General features: G+C 41.5%; 1 protein-coding gene across 6 annotated transcripts in view; it reads left to right on the forward strand.

Moving 5' to 3' along the window:
* vps35l (VPS35 endosomal protein sorting factor like) overlaps positions 1 to 17,605 on the forward strand; it is a 117,395-nt gene that overhangs the window by 81,479 nt on the left and 18,311 nt on the right. For 2 of the 6 annotated variants that reach the window (XM_059654211.1, XM_059654212.1), the window contains exon 27: positions 14,889 to 15,028. In XM_059654211.1, the coding sequence (XP_059510194.1) occupies positions 14,889 to 15,028 (140 nt within the window). Of the gene's footprint in view, positions 1 to 8,595; positions 8,690 to 8,965; positions 8,981 to 9,065; positions 9,193 to 14,888; positions 15,029 to 17,605 lie in introns of those variants that run through there. The other 4 variants (XR_009447156.1, XR_009447155.1, XR_009447157.1 and 1 more) reach the window with 4 other exon arrangements.

The following is a 17,605-nucleotide window of genomic DNA, read 5'->3' on the forward strand; positions in this document are numbered from 1 at the left end:
TGCCTCATGTTCTGCCTCGGAAACCCAATGGCCTTAATGTGGATTTCACCAGTTTCAAAATCTCCCACTGTGGCCTCATTCCATGACTAACCCTCTGTCTCATTCCTACCTCCTTGACTTGACAGAACCTGTCTATCTTCTCTCCCACCTATCCACTCCTCCCTTCTCACTGACCAATCCCCACCACTCCCTACCTGCACTCACCTATCATCATCCCACTGACCTTCCCCAGCCCCACCCCTCCTCTCTTTATTTGAGCTCCCTTCCCCCTCCCCATTTCTCAAGAAGGGTCCCAACCTGAACCAAGGTGTAGAGCTGGATGAACACAGCAAGCCCAGCAGCATCAGAGGAGCAGGAAGGCTGATGTTTTGGCATAGACCCTTCTTCAGAAAGGGTCTAGGCCCAAAAGGTCAGCTTTCCTGCTCCTCTGATGCTGCTTGGCCTTCTGTGTTCATCCAGCTCTACACCTTTGTTCTCTCAGATACTCCTGTATCTACAGTTCTTACTATTTTTTAGACATTTCGTCACCATTCTAGGTAACATCATCAGTGAGCCTCCGTCGAAGCGCTGGTGTTATGTCCCACTTTCTATTTCTGTTCAGGTTTCCTTGGGTTGGTGATGTCATTTCCTGTTCTTTTTCTCAGGGGATGGTAGATTGATTTGGAGCCAATGTGTTTGTTGATGGGAGTTCCGGTTGGACATGACCCACTATCACTCGTATCCTTACATGCAGATGAGGAAGGACACCACTTCAATTGGGACAACACATCCATCCTAGGACAAGCCAAACAGAGACATGCATGAGAATTCCTAGAAGCATGGCATTCCAACCGGAACTCCATCAACAAACACACTGGCTCCAAATCAATGTGTTTGTTGATGGAATTCCGGTTGGAATGCCATGCTTCTAGGAATTCTCATGCATGTCTCTGTTTGGCTTGTCCTAGGATGGATGTGTTGTCCCAATCAAAGTGGTGTCCTTCCTCATCTGCATGTAAGGATACGAGTGATAGTGGGTCATGTCCAACCGGAACTCCCATCAACAAACACATTGGCTCCAAATCAATCTACCATCCCCTGAGAAAAAGAACAGGAAATGACATCACCAACCCAAGGAAACCTGAACAGAAATAGAAAGTGGGACATAACACCAGCGCTTCGTCGGCTTACTGATGATGCTACCTAGAATGGTGACGAAATGTCTAAAAACTAACTTCCAGCTCAGTGAGCAAACTCACATCCAGAACCTCAACCTGAGCTACAAATCTTCTCAAAACTCGCTAGTTCTTACTATCTCTGAATAGCTTGGAATAACTTTATTTGGTGTTGAAGATAAATGTGCAAAGTAAATGCAATCATGGATTTTGCTGGAGTATTAAACTAATTTAGATGGGATTGTCTGAAATAGTGAAGTTGGTTGATGGAAAAGTAAGGATTCAGCAGTGGTGGGGTTCTTCATAGCTACATTTGGGTTTAATTTTTTTTGACTGGTCAAGCATGGGAATTGCAAAATGAATTAACATCATAAGTTGCTGTGCCTTGACCTTGTTTTACTGCGTAAGGTATTTGCTGAGCAAAGACTACCAAATTCAGAGTCTCTTTGGATTAGATACTGAACTATTTCTAAGGTGTTTTAAAATTTTTGAATTAAAGAAGCTGACCAACCTTCATTTTAGCACCACATCAATATTTGCAATAGAGAAACCGGTTATTAGATTTCCTTTATGTAGCTGAGTGACTGCAGTTGGCGCATACTTCAGTGAATTACATGCCTCTATCAGATGGAATGCATTTCAATTAATTGACAATGCAATTTATTTACTGTGCTGTTTGGGGACTTGTAAATACTGAATAACTTGAAAACACATGCTATATGCAAATGTAATGTTTCTAGAGAAGTGATGTATGACTTCCAGTTGTGCTCATTTCTGATGTTTTCTTTAGTTTTTCCAGTGCAATAATAATTGTCTGTTATTGAAGTTAATTTGAGTCGTCATGTGCATTAAAATGTTTGTCATTATGCACAAAGTAAATTCTTTAAAGATTAGAACTCTGCATTAGCAGGAAAGCGTGAGAGAGATTTTTGGGAGTAAGTTCATCATTATGTGCATGATCTGTTTTGGAAATTACCTTTTTGGTACATTTTACTCACTGCACGCAGGGACCTAGTCACTTTCAAGTGAACAAGTTCCTACTTTTATATGACCCCTGTAGTGTGGAAACAGGCCCTTCAGCCCAACAAGGCCAACCCTCCGAGCATCCTACCCAGACCCATTCCACTATAACTCACCTAACCTATACACCCCTGAACACTATGGACAATTTAGCATGGCTACTCCACCTAACCTGCAGTTTTGGACTGTGGGAGGAAACCGGAGCACCTGGAGAAAACCCACGCAGACATGGATAATGTGCAAACTCCACACAGTTGCCTGAGGGGGGGGAAATTGAACCTGGGCCCCTGGTACTGTGAGGCAGTAGTGCTGACTACTGAGCCACCATGCCGCCTGGTTACACTTGATTTGAATTTAGTTAATATTGTATGATTTCAGGATAAACTTAACCATGTTGGAAAAAATGTTTTTCTGCTTGCTTAATGGAGTCCTGACCTGTTAGAGTAGATATAATCTAGGTTCATTCGTAGTTCTTTGCCTTTAATAAATAAAATGCAATAGAAACCAGCTCCTCTGTAAACCTTCCTAGTTATGATGTGAACATAATTCACTCCCTTATCCGGGGGAAACAGTAGAAAAATGTTGTTGGAGATGTTAATTCACACTTTTGTGAGGTTTTTTTGTCTATTTTCAGGAGAAATAGCTGTGGACCCTTGAAATGTTTTAAGCATCTGATAGTGAGATTTGTTACCGTTAGTTACGTTATTCTACAACTTACACATTTTTAAATTTGTCATTATAATTATTGTAAATTTCAGTGCTAAATGGTTAAATTTAAGGTTCTAAGCAATCTGATTGCAGTCAAATGTTTTGTTTTGCAACCTAAATATATAACTTTAAATTTGTCAGTCTTGGGCAATGTATGGTTAGTTACGGAAACCCACCAATATTGCATAAATTGAGTGAAGTCTGTGTGAGGAGGAAGTAATGTAACCAGACCTAAAACATCAGCTTTCCTGCTCCTCTGCTGCTTGGCCTGCTGTGTTCATTCAGCTATATACCTTGCTATCTCAGACTCCAGCATCAGCAGTCCCTACTATCTCATTAACCCAATAAACTTGTTCCTGCCTTTGTTTCCATCCTAAATTCGCTTTCAGTGGCTAAGTATTGAATTGTTTACAGAAGCTTGTGCATTGAAACAATTTTAAATGTTTTGTTACCTTATTTGTTAGCACCACTGCGTCACAGAGCCAGGGATCCAGGTTTGAATCCAACCCTGGGACACGTTGTAAACTCAGATGTTCTCACTGTGTCTGTGTGGGTTTCCTCTGGGTGCTCCCACAGCCCAAAGATGTGCATTAATGTAGATGCATTTAAACTTCAGCACAGATGCATCTTCTTATTTAGTTATGCATTTAATTCTTGGTCTTGTAATTAACTTGGAGTAAAACACATTGAAAGGCAAACATAAACTTAAAGGTTTGTTGTATTTTAGTGTGGTATAAAACAGGTGTAAAACTTTTGCAAATCCCAATAATACTAAGGAATACAAGGAAGGAATTAAGTACCATTACCATCACTGAAGTAACAGTATTAGACAAACTAATGGGGCTAAATACAGATAAAGCTCCCTCCCCCCTCTGGCTTTCACCTAAGATCCGAAAGAAGGTAGCTGCAGAGGTAATGGATGCATGGGTCATAAAATTCCCAAAATCCTTGGATCCTGCAGAACTACCAGTAGATTAGAAAACAGCCAATGTTCAGAGACGGAGACAAGAAGTGGATAACTAGATGCACTGATTAGCCTAAAATCTAGAACAGAAGTTGCTGGAACAGTTCAGCAGGTGGCAGCATACTTCCTCAGAACTAAGGAAGGGTCACCAAGCCTGAAACATTCACACTGACTTTTCTTCACAGATGCTGCCACCTGTTGAGCTTTTCCAGCAACTTCTGTTTTTACAGCATTCACAGTTCTCTCCGGTTTTTACTTAGCCTAACGTCTAGTGTTGGAAAAGCATTGGAGTCAATTGTTCAGAAAGTAATAGCAGAACATTTGGAGAATCCTCATCTAATCGGGCAAAGTCGGTGTAGCCTTTTGAAAGGGAAATTGTTTCTGACTAATTTAGCATTTTTAATGGAAGTTTCAACCAGAGTGGATAGAGGGGAACCAGTGGATATATTGTATTTGGACTTCTAGAAGATGAAAATCAAGGTACCTCCTAATTTAAATATAAGAGCCCATAGTACTGGAAGTAGGACGTTGGCAAATAAGGTCAGATTAATGACCAGTGGGATTCCATAGGATCAGTGCTGAGACTGCATCTGTTTACAATGTATATGCTCTGCAGGAAGGAATTGAATGCATTGTTGCCAGAGTTGCAGACAACACCAAAAAATAGTTGGAAAGGCAAGTTGCGAGAGCGAGGTAAATAGTTCAGAGATATTGATAGGGAAACTAAGTGTACAAGTAGTTGGCAATTGGAGTATAATATGAGAGATTTTGGAACGTTTTTGCCACAGAGCTATGGGGGCCAGAGTCCTGATGTGTTTTTGAGGCTGAGCTAGATAGATTCTGCATTAGTAGGGGAATCGAGGATTATAGGGAAAAGGCAGGACAGTCAGTCATAGAGTTGTACAGCATGGAAACAAACCCATCTGTTCAATTTATCCATGCTGACTAGATATTCTCTTAATCTCGTCCCATTTGCCAGCATTTGGCCTATATGCCTCAAAACCCTTCCTATTCTTATACCCCATCAGGTGTCTTTTAAATGTTGTAATTGTACCAGACTCCTCCACTTCCTCTGGCAGCTCATTCCATATGTGCAGCATCCTCTGTGTGACTCTTAAGTCCCCTTTGTGAATGTGGAATATCGGATCAACCATGATCCTGTTAAATTTTGGAGCAGGCTCAAGGGACCGATGGCTTATTATTTTCCTATTTCTTATGGACTTATGATTTTAGGTGCTTGTATTTTTCCTGTTTTGGGCTCTTGAAGGTTCAGTGATGTCAAAGTTTACTTGACTGATGTTCTAACCTTCTCAGTAGATCAATTATTTTTATTTTATTTTCCGATCAGCATGCAGTGTGCTGAGTAAATGTCAGCAACTTCACGGTTTGTAGCAAAAGCCAATGCAAGAAGTTGGTCTGCTCTCATTGTTTGATTCTTTTGTTGTCTATGCTATATATTCCATGCAGTATGGATAGGAACTGTTGCACAGAATTTCTTAGTGATATTAGACTTTTTGTGTCTGCCTTAGAAAAATGATGGACTAAATGGCCACTTTCCATGCTGTGATACTCTACAAATATAGAAACTTCAAAATTATCGATTTAAAGCTGATGGTACTGCTCCAGGTTAAATATTCAAATTGAATTTTCAGCATTCTATTTGTGGCTTTTGCATCTCAAGTTTTTTAATGAAAAATATAGAAAAATCAGCCATGGGCATTATATGACAGAATACACTTGATATCAGCTCATGAATTGAAAGTAATGATTAAAGCTTTATTTAAAGCATTGCTACATAGTAGTGCGCTGCAAATCAAGCCCTGGTATTGTTGGTGTCATCAGAAGTTCAAGGTTTTGTCAAAGTATATAAAGCACCAATTTACTTCTCTGATAGAGGTAGGCTGACAAAATAAGGACCAGATTTCTGTGCTAAACAAGAACGATTATTCAATACAAAGAAATGGATTGTTAAATACAGAAACACCATCAACTGTCAGCGTAGAATTCTGCTAGAATGGGTCTCTTGTGCACTGGTAGTGTCCCTACCTCTGAGCTGGGAGGCCTGTATTCAAATCTCAGACACTGTTCCACCTACCTGCACTTGGTCTGTATCCCTCCAAACCCTTCCTATTCATGAACTTATTTACATATCTTTTTAAATGTTATAACTGTACCTGCATTCACCTCCTTTCTGTCAGTTCTTTCCACACACAAACCTGTCGGTGTTTCTTTTTTTGAAATAAAAGTTGCCCCATAAGTCCTTTTTTAAATTGCTCACCTCTCGCCTTAGAAATATGCCTCCTAATTTAGAATTCTCCCCTAGCCTGAAGAAAAGACCCTTGTCACTAACTTTATACCGCTCATGATTTCTTGTAACTCAGTAAGATCACCCCTCAACCACTGGTGGGGAAAAATCCTTATTTCGTATAACTCAAACCTTCCATTCCTGGCAACATCCTGGTAAATCTTTTATGAACCCTCTCCAGTTTAATAACACCCATCCTATAACAGGGCAACCAGAACTCTGCACAATACTCCAAGAAGAGGCCTCACCAACAGCTGTAGAACCCAGCATGATGCCCCAACACCTACACTGAAAACTGCAAGAACTGACAATGCTGTAATTCATTAACAAAAACAGAAGTTGCTAGAAAAGCTCAGCAAGTGTGGCAGCATCTGTGAAGAGAAATCAGAGTTAACATTTCGGTGACCCTTCCTCAGAACTTTGAGTTTTTGAAGGCAAGCATGCCAAGTGCCATCTTAACCACCCTGTTTACCTGTGAACCAAATTTCAAAGAAGTATGTCTCTGAACTCCCAGTTGTCTGTTCTGCAAAACTACCCGGGCCCCTAGTAGATAGGTCCTGCCCTTCTTTGTTTCACCAAAATGCAATACCTCGCATATATCCAAATTAAACATCATCTGCCACTCCTTAGTCCTTTGACTCAATTGATCGAGATCTCTTTGTCGTCTTAGATGACCTCCTTCACTGTTCATTATATCACCACTTTTGGTGTCATCCGCAAACTTACTAACCATGCCTCCTATATTCCCGTTTAAATCATTTATGTACATGATAACCAAAAGTGGACTGGGTACCACTCTTGTGGAACACTGGTCACAGGCCTCCCGTCTGAAAAACAACCCTTTTCCACTGCTCTGTCTCCTCATGTAAAGCCAGTTTTGTATCCAGTTGGCAAGCTCACCCTTGAATACTTCTGCAGGAATGTTGTCAGGGCCTATATATAGCCTTTGTCAATATCCAGTGCTTCCCACTGATTCTTGATATCTCGTGGAGGGAATTTACTTGTTTGTGTACTGGCCTTCATGGTGCTGGAATCCTCCAGAGGAGGCTGAGATAAATTGCCCACTGAGCACTTCTGACTGAAAATTGTTACCAATGCTTTAGCCTTTGGCCTCCCCCACCATTGAGGATATCTGGTCACGTTCTATTACTTTTGAGAGCATTTTTGATTGCAAATTTGCTGACAATCGACAATTTCTGATATTACAACGGTTGATGCATTTCAGAAATACATTGACTGTACATTGTTTTGAAACATCCTGTAGTGAAAAACACCACATAAACACAAATTTTTTTTTTTGTTTTTTTTGCCCTTCTAATATCAGAATTAGCTCTTTCTTTCCGCACTGTCTTCAGCATCTGATTTACTTGTACTAGAGGTGGCCCAGAAAAGGTTCAGTAGGTTGATACAAGATATAGAGCGATCTTCTCTCTCAGGAGCGATTGAGTAGGTGTGGCCTTTTGGGATTTAGAAGAATGAGAGGTGACCTTATTGAAATATATGGGATTCTTGGGGTGCTTGATAGAGTGGATGTTGAGAGGTTGTTTCCCTTCAGAGTCTAGGATTAATGGCATAATTTCTGAATAAGGGGCCATCTGTTAAAGACATGGCTTTGTTTTTGAGAATAGTGCATCTGTGGAATTCTTTATCACAGGCTGTTGAGACCAGGAGTTTTTTTTTAAATCGATGAAGGAATTGAGGGCTACGAGTGGGGAAAGAAAATCTGTAGCCAGTAGTGGCGCAGCAATCGCAACTGGTTCCTTGACTATTAGCAATCTGTGCTAATAGGTTTGACTGTGGTGATTGCATGGGTTGCATCTAAGTTTCTTGGAAACTTTCTTACCTAACTTGGTAAATAGTCCAGAGGAGCTAGAGAATCCAGAAAGGCCTGTGGATTATAGCCAGTTATGTTTGGGCAGTAAATTCTCAAATGCTTTGTAATGCAGTAAATGTGGACTTGTCTATTTTAGCAGGAAGGTTAGAAAAGCAATATGCTCCATGATAAGAGAGGGACTACAGGACTTAATAGAATACTGAAGGAACTGGGTGTTGTGGTAATTAACATCCAGACACAGCAAGTGATTAGGAAAGCAAATGGAATGTTGTCACTTATTTCAAAGGGTTGGAATTTTCCAAAAGGATGTGCTTTTTCTCCAGTTTGAGAGAATATCAGTGAGACTACTGTACAGTTTTGGTCGTCTTATTTCAGAGGGGAAAAAAGCATATAATTTCTTTCTGCTGATCCATTCCTAGGATGAAAGGCTTATACCTAATTGGAGTTGACAAGAATGAGAGGTAATTTTATTGAAATATTTTAATATCCTGAGAGGACTGGATAGGATGGATAGCCAGAGGACTTTGCTTTTTGTGGAGCGTCTAAACTTAGAGACTGCACATAAAGAAATCCTCCTCCTTTGAGACCAAAATTGTTTATTTCCTTGCAGCAGCCTGAAGTGTGTGAATTATCTCTCCTGGAAGATCGTGGAGGCTGGGTGTTTGAGTTTATTCAAGACTGTTCGATAAATCTTTGATCAAAAAGTGAGTCAAGAGTTACAGGGACAGATGGGGAAGTGGAGCTGACACCAATACTGGATTAGCCATGATGTTGAATTGCGCAGTCTCGAGGACCCAAATAGCTTACTGCTGTTCCTAAATCCAGTGTTCCTGCTTGTTGGTGCTTTACTTGTGCTACGTGGTCCTTCATTGGCCCCGATTTATATACATATGTAATACTTGTTTGAATTTTCTTTTGATGTTTACAACATCCACAGTTCTTTTGGCTTTTGAAAGTGTTAACAGTCTTTAAATATTTAGCCCTGCAGGGCTAGCACTCCCTACAAGGACTTAATTGCCTCTGCTTTTGTCCACTCTGTGTGACTTCTTGGGCTGCCTGCTCTTGCTGCCACTGATGCAGGAGGATTTCCTTCACAGCCACTTTGACAGTCCGAGATCAAGCCCACCCAATGTTCCGATCCAGGCCCTCGGTTGCTGCCGTGATGCAGTGGGCGTCACTGCCTCCAGAACCGAGCTCTCTCAGGAAGGTAAGTACGAAGCAAAAAAACAACTGTTTTTAGCTACTTTGCCATTGCCATCTTGCAGTTGTTGTCTCTGAAAAGTCAAACGGAAAGAAATCTGTTTAAATACAGATTAAAGTAGATTTCTCCAGGAGGATCAGGAGCATCTGTAAATAATTCTGCTTTGGAATTATCAGAAGAAAATGGTTGCTTTTCATATTGTTGGAACTATAAATTTAAATTTATAATCAATTTCTTATTGCTCTCTTATGATTTACAACTGAATTGAGTCCTTTTTAAGAAGTGCTGGGAAGTAGCCCAAGGTTGACCATTCGCTTGAGTGCTTTTTTTTCTTTTCCCTTTTGTGTTTGGTTGAGATTCAGAGCAGCAGTCATATGGGAGACTGACTGACCCGTTCAACTATAATTTACTCACGTGCTGTTCCAATTAGCTGCTTTTAGTCATCCCTCACTGGCCACTGATTTGTGCAATGGAAGTTTTTAAAAAAATGAGTGGAAAACTCCCTCACCCCCATCTTTTTTGGACAGCCCATACTTTGACTTCCTTTCAGTGCAGTCAGACTTTGACTGTATTAACGTATTTTCATTTCTTGTCCCTTTCACCCACAGTGTCTGCCTCCCAGTCTGCTTTGTCCTTTCAGTAGACCTTTTAAATGACTACACCTTATTACTTCCTTCCTTCCATTCTAATTTCCTACCACTAAGTTAAGAAGCACCTTTTAGCTTAAAGCATGTAATGTACTTATGGCAGTAAATTGGACTCACCATTGAGTTCAATAATTTTTAAAGCATAGCCAGAGCGCTTGTTTTGTTAAATGGCAGGTGTAGCTATTGGTTGTACTAATGCCATTTACAGGTTCTCTCGACCAAACTGCTTTTTAAAATTTGTCCATTACTGCTCCCACCTGCATTGTATCACCATTCTATTTCCCATGTAATTACTCTGCCTTCCATCTTATACAGACCATTTTTGTCCTTTCCTCGCATTTCCCTTTTCCTGTCTGTGATTCTTTAAATTATGTTCCACGTCTAACCTCTTCCAGTCTGATGAACAGCCACCAATCTGAAGTATTAATTCTTTGTTTGAACACATGCTGCCAGACTGGGGTACTTTCAGTTTTAGCCTTAAATTAGCCATTTAGGCTTATTCTGACCTAACACTGTCAGGATGCCTCTTACTTGCCAGATACGTGAGTAGGAGGGGAAGAGGGGGATACGGACTGTGTGGAGGCGAAAGGTTTTTCATTTAGAAAGGCATTGTTTTAGTGCAGCCTTGCTGGGCCAAGGGACCTGGTCTTGAGCAGTATTGTTCTTGGTATCATTCTGTAGTTTACTGCATTTATTCTATTTGCTTTTGCTAAGTATCACACTTTATCAGTGTGACTATCTTTGAAAACTGTCGGTAAAATCAATTTTTAAAAAAACCTAAGCATTTCAGTATATTCAAAATTATCATAGATTGTCCCCGGTGCTTTATTCCCTGAAATCTTTAACAAAGAAACGTTGTAAATTATATGAATGTTGCATGCTCCTAGGGATCAATTATTTCAAACCGATTTTTGTTTGTTTTTGCTGTCACTCCTCAGTAAAATTTAGTAGACAGTTGATTCCTGAGGTCCTTTTTTAACGTGCATTGTTACCATGGTGATTTTACATTAATGGTCCATGTGTGAAAAGCTGGACAGCTTTAAAGATAAAACAGGCTTGGTGTCTCAAGCAAGCAGACGTGACCTAAAAAATGACTTTGATAAAAGTAAAAGTTTGAAACATAAAATGTTGATTCATTTTTTATGTCTTCACAAATAAATAATATTTTGCATGCTGTTTATTGAAACTGTGTCCATATGTATTTTGGATTCACCTAAGGAGTTGGATTAGCTTGTGTGTGATGATGCATCCCGTTTTGTCTGATACTTTGGGCCAGTTCTTATGCAGAATGAAATTAAATTTGATACTGTTTTAATTGTGTTTGTTTTTGGTAATGCTTAACATCTGTTTAAGATGGAGGGGAATTTTGTTAGTGTAATATTTGTTCAGACACTGAAATGATTTAAATAAAATTGACCCAATTTATGTTTGAAGTTGTAGCATCAGAATCATACAGCATGGAAACAGACCGTTCTGTCCAACCAGCCCATGCTGACCATGATTCTAAACTAAACTAATCCCACCTGCCAGCATTTGGCCAACGTCCTTCCAAACCTGTAAAGTTGTTTTGACTTGTCTTCTAGTTTTCATTATCATTTAGGTAGTTCCTTGAGGCTTTACTAGCCTCTCAGTGCAACATAGTTTGCCCAAAGGTTTGAGTAGATTGTAGCATGGCTTTTGGATGTTGTTGGTTCGTTGAGCTGGTTTGTTGTTTTTCCACAGACATTTCATTACCCTGCTGGGTAACATCATCGGTGCAGCCTTTAATGAAGCACTGTTGTCTTTTCCCACTTGGAATTTAAACTCTGGAGTCCATTGAGCTGGATTGCCTCACTTCGGTTTTCCTTCGCAGTGAAGTATATATGGGGCTGAACTCTAAGCATTTGTTGATGGCTTTCTTCGTGGAGTACCAGGCTTCTAGGAATTTCTGTGCTTGTCTCTGCTTTTGCCTGCCCCAGAATCCTGGTTTTGTCCCAATCAAATTGGTGGTTCTCCTTATCCATGTGGATAGAGATGAGTGAGTATTGGTCATGTCTTTTTGCAGCCTTTTGATATTCGTGTATCCTTGTGGTTAATTTCTTTCCTGTTTGTCCGATTTAGTGTTTGTCACAGCCTCTGCAGGGAATCTTGTATACAACATTTGTCCTGTCCGTAGTGGGCCTTTCATTCAGGTGAGCAGCTGTTGTAGTGTTGATGTCTGTTTGTGTGCTACTCTGATGCCCAGTAGTTGTATGAGTCTTATGGTCAGTTCAGATGTGTTCCTGATGTAAAGTAGCATGCTGAGTGTCGGGGTATGTTGTGTCTTCCTGGTGTCATTTGTATAATAGGCATCTTCTGACCCAGTTTTTTGGGTATCCGTTGTCTCTAAATACCTGGAAGAGGTACTCTTCTTTTTGGTGTAGCTCTGTGCTGCTGCAAGGTGTTGTGTCCTGTTTAAATAATGTTCTCACACAACTTTGCTTGTGTGTGTCAGGTTGGTTGCTGTTGAAATTCAGTACTTGGTCAGTGTGTGTGGCTTTCCCATGTACCTTTTGTTAGGAATTCCCCATTTTGCTATGTGCTCTACCGTGACACCTTGAAATGGGAACTGTTTGTTCTTCTCTTCTCTGAATCATCTGATCCCGGCAAGGGTGTTATTTATTAGTTTGTGTCTCTCCTCCAGTTTGGTCTGTTTAATGATGACAAAGGTGTCTTCCACGAAACATATCCATAGTTTTGGTTGGATTAGCGGAAAGGCCGTACTTTCAAGTCTCTGCATTCGGCTATTAGTCCGGAGATAAGTGATCCCATGGGTGTCCCATTGATGTGTTTGTATATTTGGCCGGTAAAGGTGAAGTGGGTGGTGAGGCATAGGTCCAGTAGCTTCAGCATGTTGTTGGTAGAGATGGTGTCGTTGGGATCTTGTTCTTATTTAGTACATCAGCAAGACATCTGAACTGATCACAAGGCATCAGAGTAGCACACAAACCCACATCAACTCTGACAACTGCTCACCTGAACCAAAGACCCACTACCCACTACGGACATCCAAGGTCATACAAGATTCCCTACAGATTCCCTGTATCAAATGCTACATCAGACAAATGAAAATAATTAACAAAAGGAGTACACGAACATCAACTGGCTTCAAAAAGGCACGACCGAATTTCAATCATCTCTGTCCACATGAATAAGGAGAACCAACAATTTGACTGGGACAACATCAGGATCCTGGGATGAGCAAAGCAGAGACAGGCATGGGAATTCCTAGAAGCCTGGTACTCCACAAAGAAAGCCATCGATAAACACATAGAGCTCAACCCTGTGTATTTTGGAATGCTCTGGAATACAGAAGTAAATCTGAGTGCTCGAGGGTTTCAGTGAAAGCAGAGCTGATTGAGGATTCATGTGAAGCCATTAGGTTGCAAGCAAAGTTAACACTATAATCTCTTGCCCCATGGCTGGGCAGAAAAGAAGCAGACTTCTTTTCATGAGCATGGAGAATCATTCACTCCTCTCCACTGCACTCAGGGAGACTTTACTTCTTGGCATGGATGCACCCCATTTGGGAGTAAATTAAAATTCCATAGGGGTCATGTATATACTGTCACTTGTTGATTCCCATTGGGGTGCCTGACGAAAGCCTACAGGGTTGATACCTGCCAACAAAACCAGGAGTGTTGAAACTGCAGATTAGGAATGGAATAAAAAATGAAGCTGCTTTTCATTTAGACCATAAGACATAGGAGTGGAAGTAAGGCCATTCGGCCCATTGAGTCCACTCCGCCATTTAATCATGGCTGATGGGCATTTCAACTCCACTTCCCAGTACTGTCCCCATAGCCCTTAATTTCTTGAGACCAAGAATCTATCAATCTCTGCCTTGAAGACATTTAATGTCCCAGCCTCCACTGTGCTTGGTGGCAATGAATTCCACAAACCCACCACACTCTGGCTGAAGAAATGTCTCCTCATTTCCGTTTTAAATTTACCCCGTGTAATTCTAAGGCTGTGCCCACGGGTCCTAGTCTCCCCGCCTAACGGAAACAGCTTCCCAGCGTCCACCCTTTCTAAGCCATGCATTATCTTATAAGCTTCTATTAGATCTCCCCTCAACCTTCTAAACCCTAATGAATACAATTCCAGGATCCTCAGCTGCTCATCGTACGTTAAACCTATCATTCCAGGGATCATTTGTGTGAATCTCTGCTGGACGCGCTCCAGCGCCAGTACGTCCTTCCTGAGGTGTGGGGCCCAAAATTGGACACAGTATTCTAAATGTCACCCCCTCTGTCGCCAAACCCACCACCCCATCTTTAGTGTCCAGTGAAGAGATTTATTTTTAAATTATTTGTCTAAGGGATGTGGATACTCCTAGCTCACCCAGTATGTATTGTCCATCCCTTTGAGAAGGCGGTGGTGAGCTGCTGCCTTTTAACCTTTGCAGTCCACAAGATTTCGGGGTGCCCACAGTGTTACTGAGTGAGTTTATGATTTTTACCCAAAACACCAAAGGGATGGTGACATGTTTTCAAGTTGAGATGATGCGTGGCTTGGAGGGTTTGCAGTCACTGTTGAAGGAACTTTGCTGAGTAGCAGCAGTACATCTTGTAGATGGTTGACACTGCAGTCACTATGCATCAGTGAGGAAGGCAATAAATGTTGATGAGGTGCCAGTCAAGTGGAGTGCTTGGCTCTGAATGTTAAGCTTCTTGAGACTTGTTGGAGCTGCACACATCAAGGCAAGTGGGGAGTAGTCCACTGCACACTCCACTTGTTAAGGGGAACAGAGGGAAAAATTGCCCTGCAGACATTGTGATAAAGATCAGGACTCCTGTAACCGTGTTTTTTTTATTTTGAGGTTATAGGTGCTATTTGGAACAAGTGCTCCCTGCATCTGTATTGTTATAACTGAACAATAAGCTGACTCAACTCTACAATTGTAGGCTTGATCGCGGTGCAGTCTTTTTTAAAAAGAAACCAAGGGACCATATACATGGTGGAGAAATTCACTTCCATTATATGAAAGAGTTGAAGTATTCGTTATCCTAACTACACCTTGTTTTCTTTTACTAGCTGATGCCTTCTTTAAAGCAGCAATCAGCCTTGTTGCAGAAGTACCAAAAATGATAAACATCGATGGGAAGATGAGAACTTCAGAAGGATTTCTTCTTGAATTCCTTAATAATTTCTTTTCCACATTATTGATGGTGCCTGTAAGTATTCTTAATCATATAGCATTATTTCTGGGCAGGGCAGTGTTGGGGAATGTACAGCTGCTGTGAAACAGGATATCAAGTTTTTTTTGTCCTAAGTTTGTCGGAGTTATTCGTTGAGACTGCACCACGATGGTAAGAGACTTCAGATTAAGAGGGAATGAAATTGATTTGATCCATATTTTAAAGGCCTGGGGCAGTCATCTGCTTGCATGTACAGTGAAAAAGCATGAGAGTGCTGGAAATAATTGGATCAAGAGAGGTAAATTAATTCAGTCTAGCTTTTAAGACTCTCTTCCTTTTTAATAATAAAGTTATAATCATGCTGGATCAAATTCTAGGTCGGGTACAACAAGAATGTAGCTTAAAATCCCAAGACTCTTCTCAAAGCAAGAAGTTATTGACAAAATTTGATACGAAGTAGCATGAAGGATTAACTGAAAATTTAGTCAAAGCAGTAGGTTTTAAGAAGCATCTTGAAAGAGGAGAGAGGGGTTTAGGAAAGGAATTTGAGGCTATGTTAGGAATTTCTTCGTGAAGTATTGCTTGTTTTACAATGTCAATATTTTGGTGTTTGTGATTTAAATTTTATATTTATTAAAAGCTATTTGATGGATAATCCCAGCTTCTGTTAACTGTGGAGTGTACTAATTTTAAACATAGTTTTTGTTTCATTTTAACGGGACATTTTAACATAACATGTAAAATTGCAATTTTACATACTTAGCCATTAATTCACATTTATGTTGTTTCTTTGCTGCTACAAATTAAATTATTAGATTGTCACCTTTATTGGCCATGTTATTTTCAGCATCAAGTGAGAATGGGATAGCTGGAAAGCGAGACAGACAACATTTTGGTTCTGAAGTAAAGTCACTGGACCTGAAGCATTAACTGTGTTCTCTCCAGATGCTGGCAGCCCTGCTGAGTTTCTTCAGCAATTTCTACTTTTGTGCCAGACGACGTTGGTGATTATCAATAGCAGAGTAGGGATAAATTCAAAGTTATGTTGAAACTTTTGGTTAGGAGTTTCTCAGGAGCGACATACAAGAAAGTAAATTTGGAAAGGGGACATTACTTCATACAACATCGGGACAGCATGCTGATTGGTTGAACCATCGTGGCATGGAGGTGCAACAGGAACTATTAGATGGAAATTTTGGCTGGAAAAATGCCAGACCAAACGCAAACTCTTGGTAATTGGCCAGGGAGTTGCCATGGGGAATGCATCAGGAATAGGCATTCTCTATGACCCTTCTTTAAAGATAAAGGTGCAGTGTCTACATAGAGTTAGACCCTGTGTGTTCATGTACAAGTTACACATGTGATGTTGTTGACTTGCTCGCAGAGCTGGCTTGCTCGCAGAGCTGGCTTGTTCTCATTCAGAAGTTTTGCTGCCATGCGAGGAGACATCATCAGTGGAACCTCCGATGAAGCGATGTTATTCTACGGTGCTTGAGATTTATACTGTCCAGTCTGTGGTGAATAGTGTCATTTCTGGTTTTGATATGTAGCAGTTCATCTGTAATGCAGTCAACAAATGTCTGTAGAATCGGACCCCATATACAAACCCATACAATTCAAAACCGGAAATGACACTACTCACCTTAATGGACCAAACAACAGTGTAAATTCCAAGAGATAATGGGAACTGCAGATGCTGGAGATTCCAAGATAATAAAATGTGAGGCTGGATGAACACAGCAGGCCAAGCAGCATCTCAGGAGCACAAAAGCTGACGTTTCGGGCCTAGACCCTTCATCAGAGAGGGGGATGGGGGGAGGGAACTGGAATAAATAGGGAGAGAGGGGGAGGCGGACCGAAGATGGAGAGTAAAGAAGATAGGTGGAGAGAGTGTAGGTGGGGAGGTAGGGAGGGGATAGGTCAGTCCAGGGAAGACGGACAGGTCAAGGAGGTGGGATGAGGTTAGTAGGTAGCTGGGGGTGCGGCTTGGGGTGGGAGGAAGGGATGGGTGAGAGGAAGAACCGGTTAGGGAGGCAGAGACAGGTTGGACTGGTTTTGGGATGCAGTGGGTGGGGGGGAAGAGCTGGGCTGGTTGTGTGGTGCAGTGGGGGGAGGGGATGAACTGGGCTGGTTTAGGGATGCAGTAGGGGAAGGGGAGATTTTGAAACTGGTGAAGTCCACATTGATACCATATGGCTGCAGGGTTCCCAGGCGGAATATGAGTTGCTGTTCCTGCAACCTTCGGGTGGCATCATTGTGGCAGCGCAGGAGGCCCATGATGGACATGTCATCAAGAGAATGGGAGGGGGAGTGGAAATGGTTTGCGACTGGGAGGTGCAGTTGTTTGTTGCGAACTGAGTGGAGGTGTTCTGCAAAGCGGTCCCCAAGCCTCCGCTTGGTTTCCCCAATGTAGAGGAAGCCGCACCGGGTACAGTGGATGCAGTATACCACATTGGCAGATGTGCAGGTGAACCTCTGCTTAATGTGGAATGTCATCTTGGGGCCTGGGATGGGGGTGAGGGAGGAGGTGTGGGGACATGTGTAGCATTTCCTGCGGTTGCAGGGGAAGGTGCCGGGTGTGGTGGGGTTGGAGGGCAGTGTGGAGCGAACAAG

This window comes from Stegostoma tigrinum, chromosome 23 (genome assembly GCF_030684315.1).
Source record: "Stegostoma tigrinum isolate sSteTig4 chromosome 23, sSteTig4.hap1, whole genome shotgun sequence".
Lineage (NCBI taxonomy): Eukaryota > Metazoa > Chordata > Chondrichthyes > Orectolobiformes > Stegostomatidae > Stegostoma > Stegostoma tigrinum.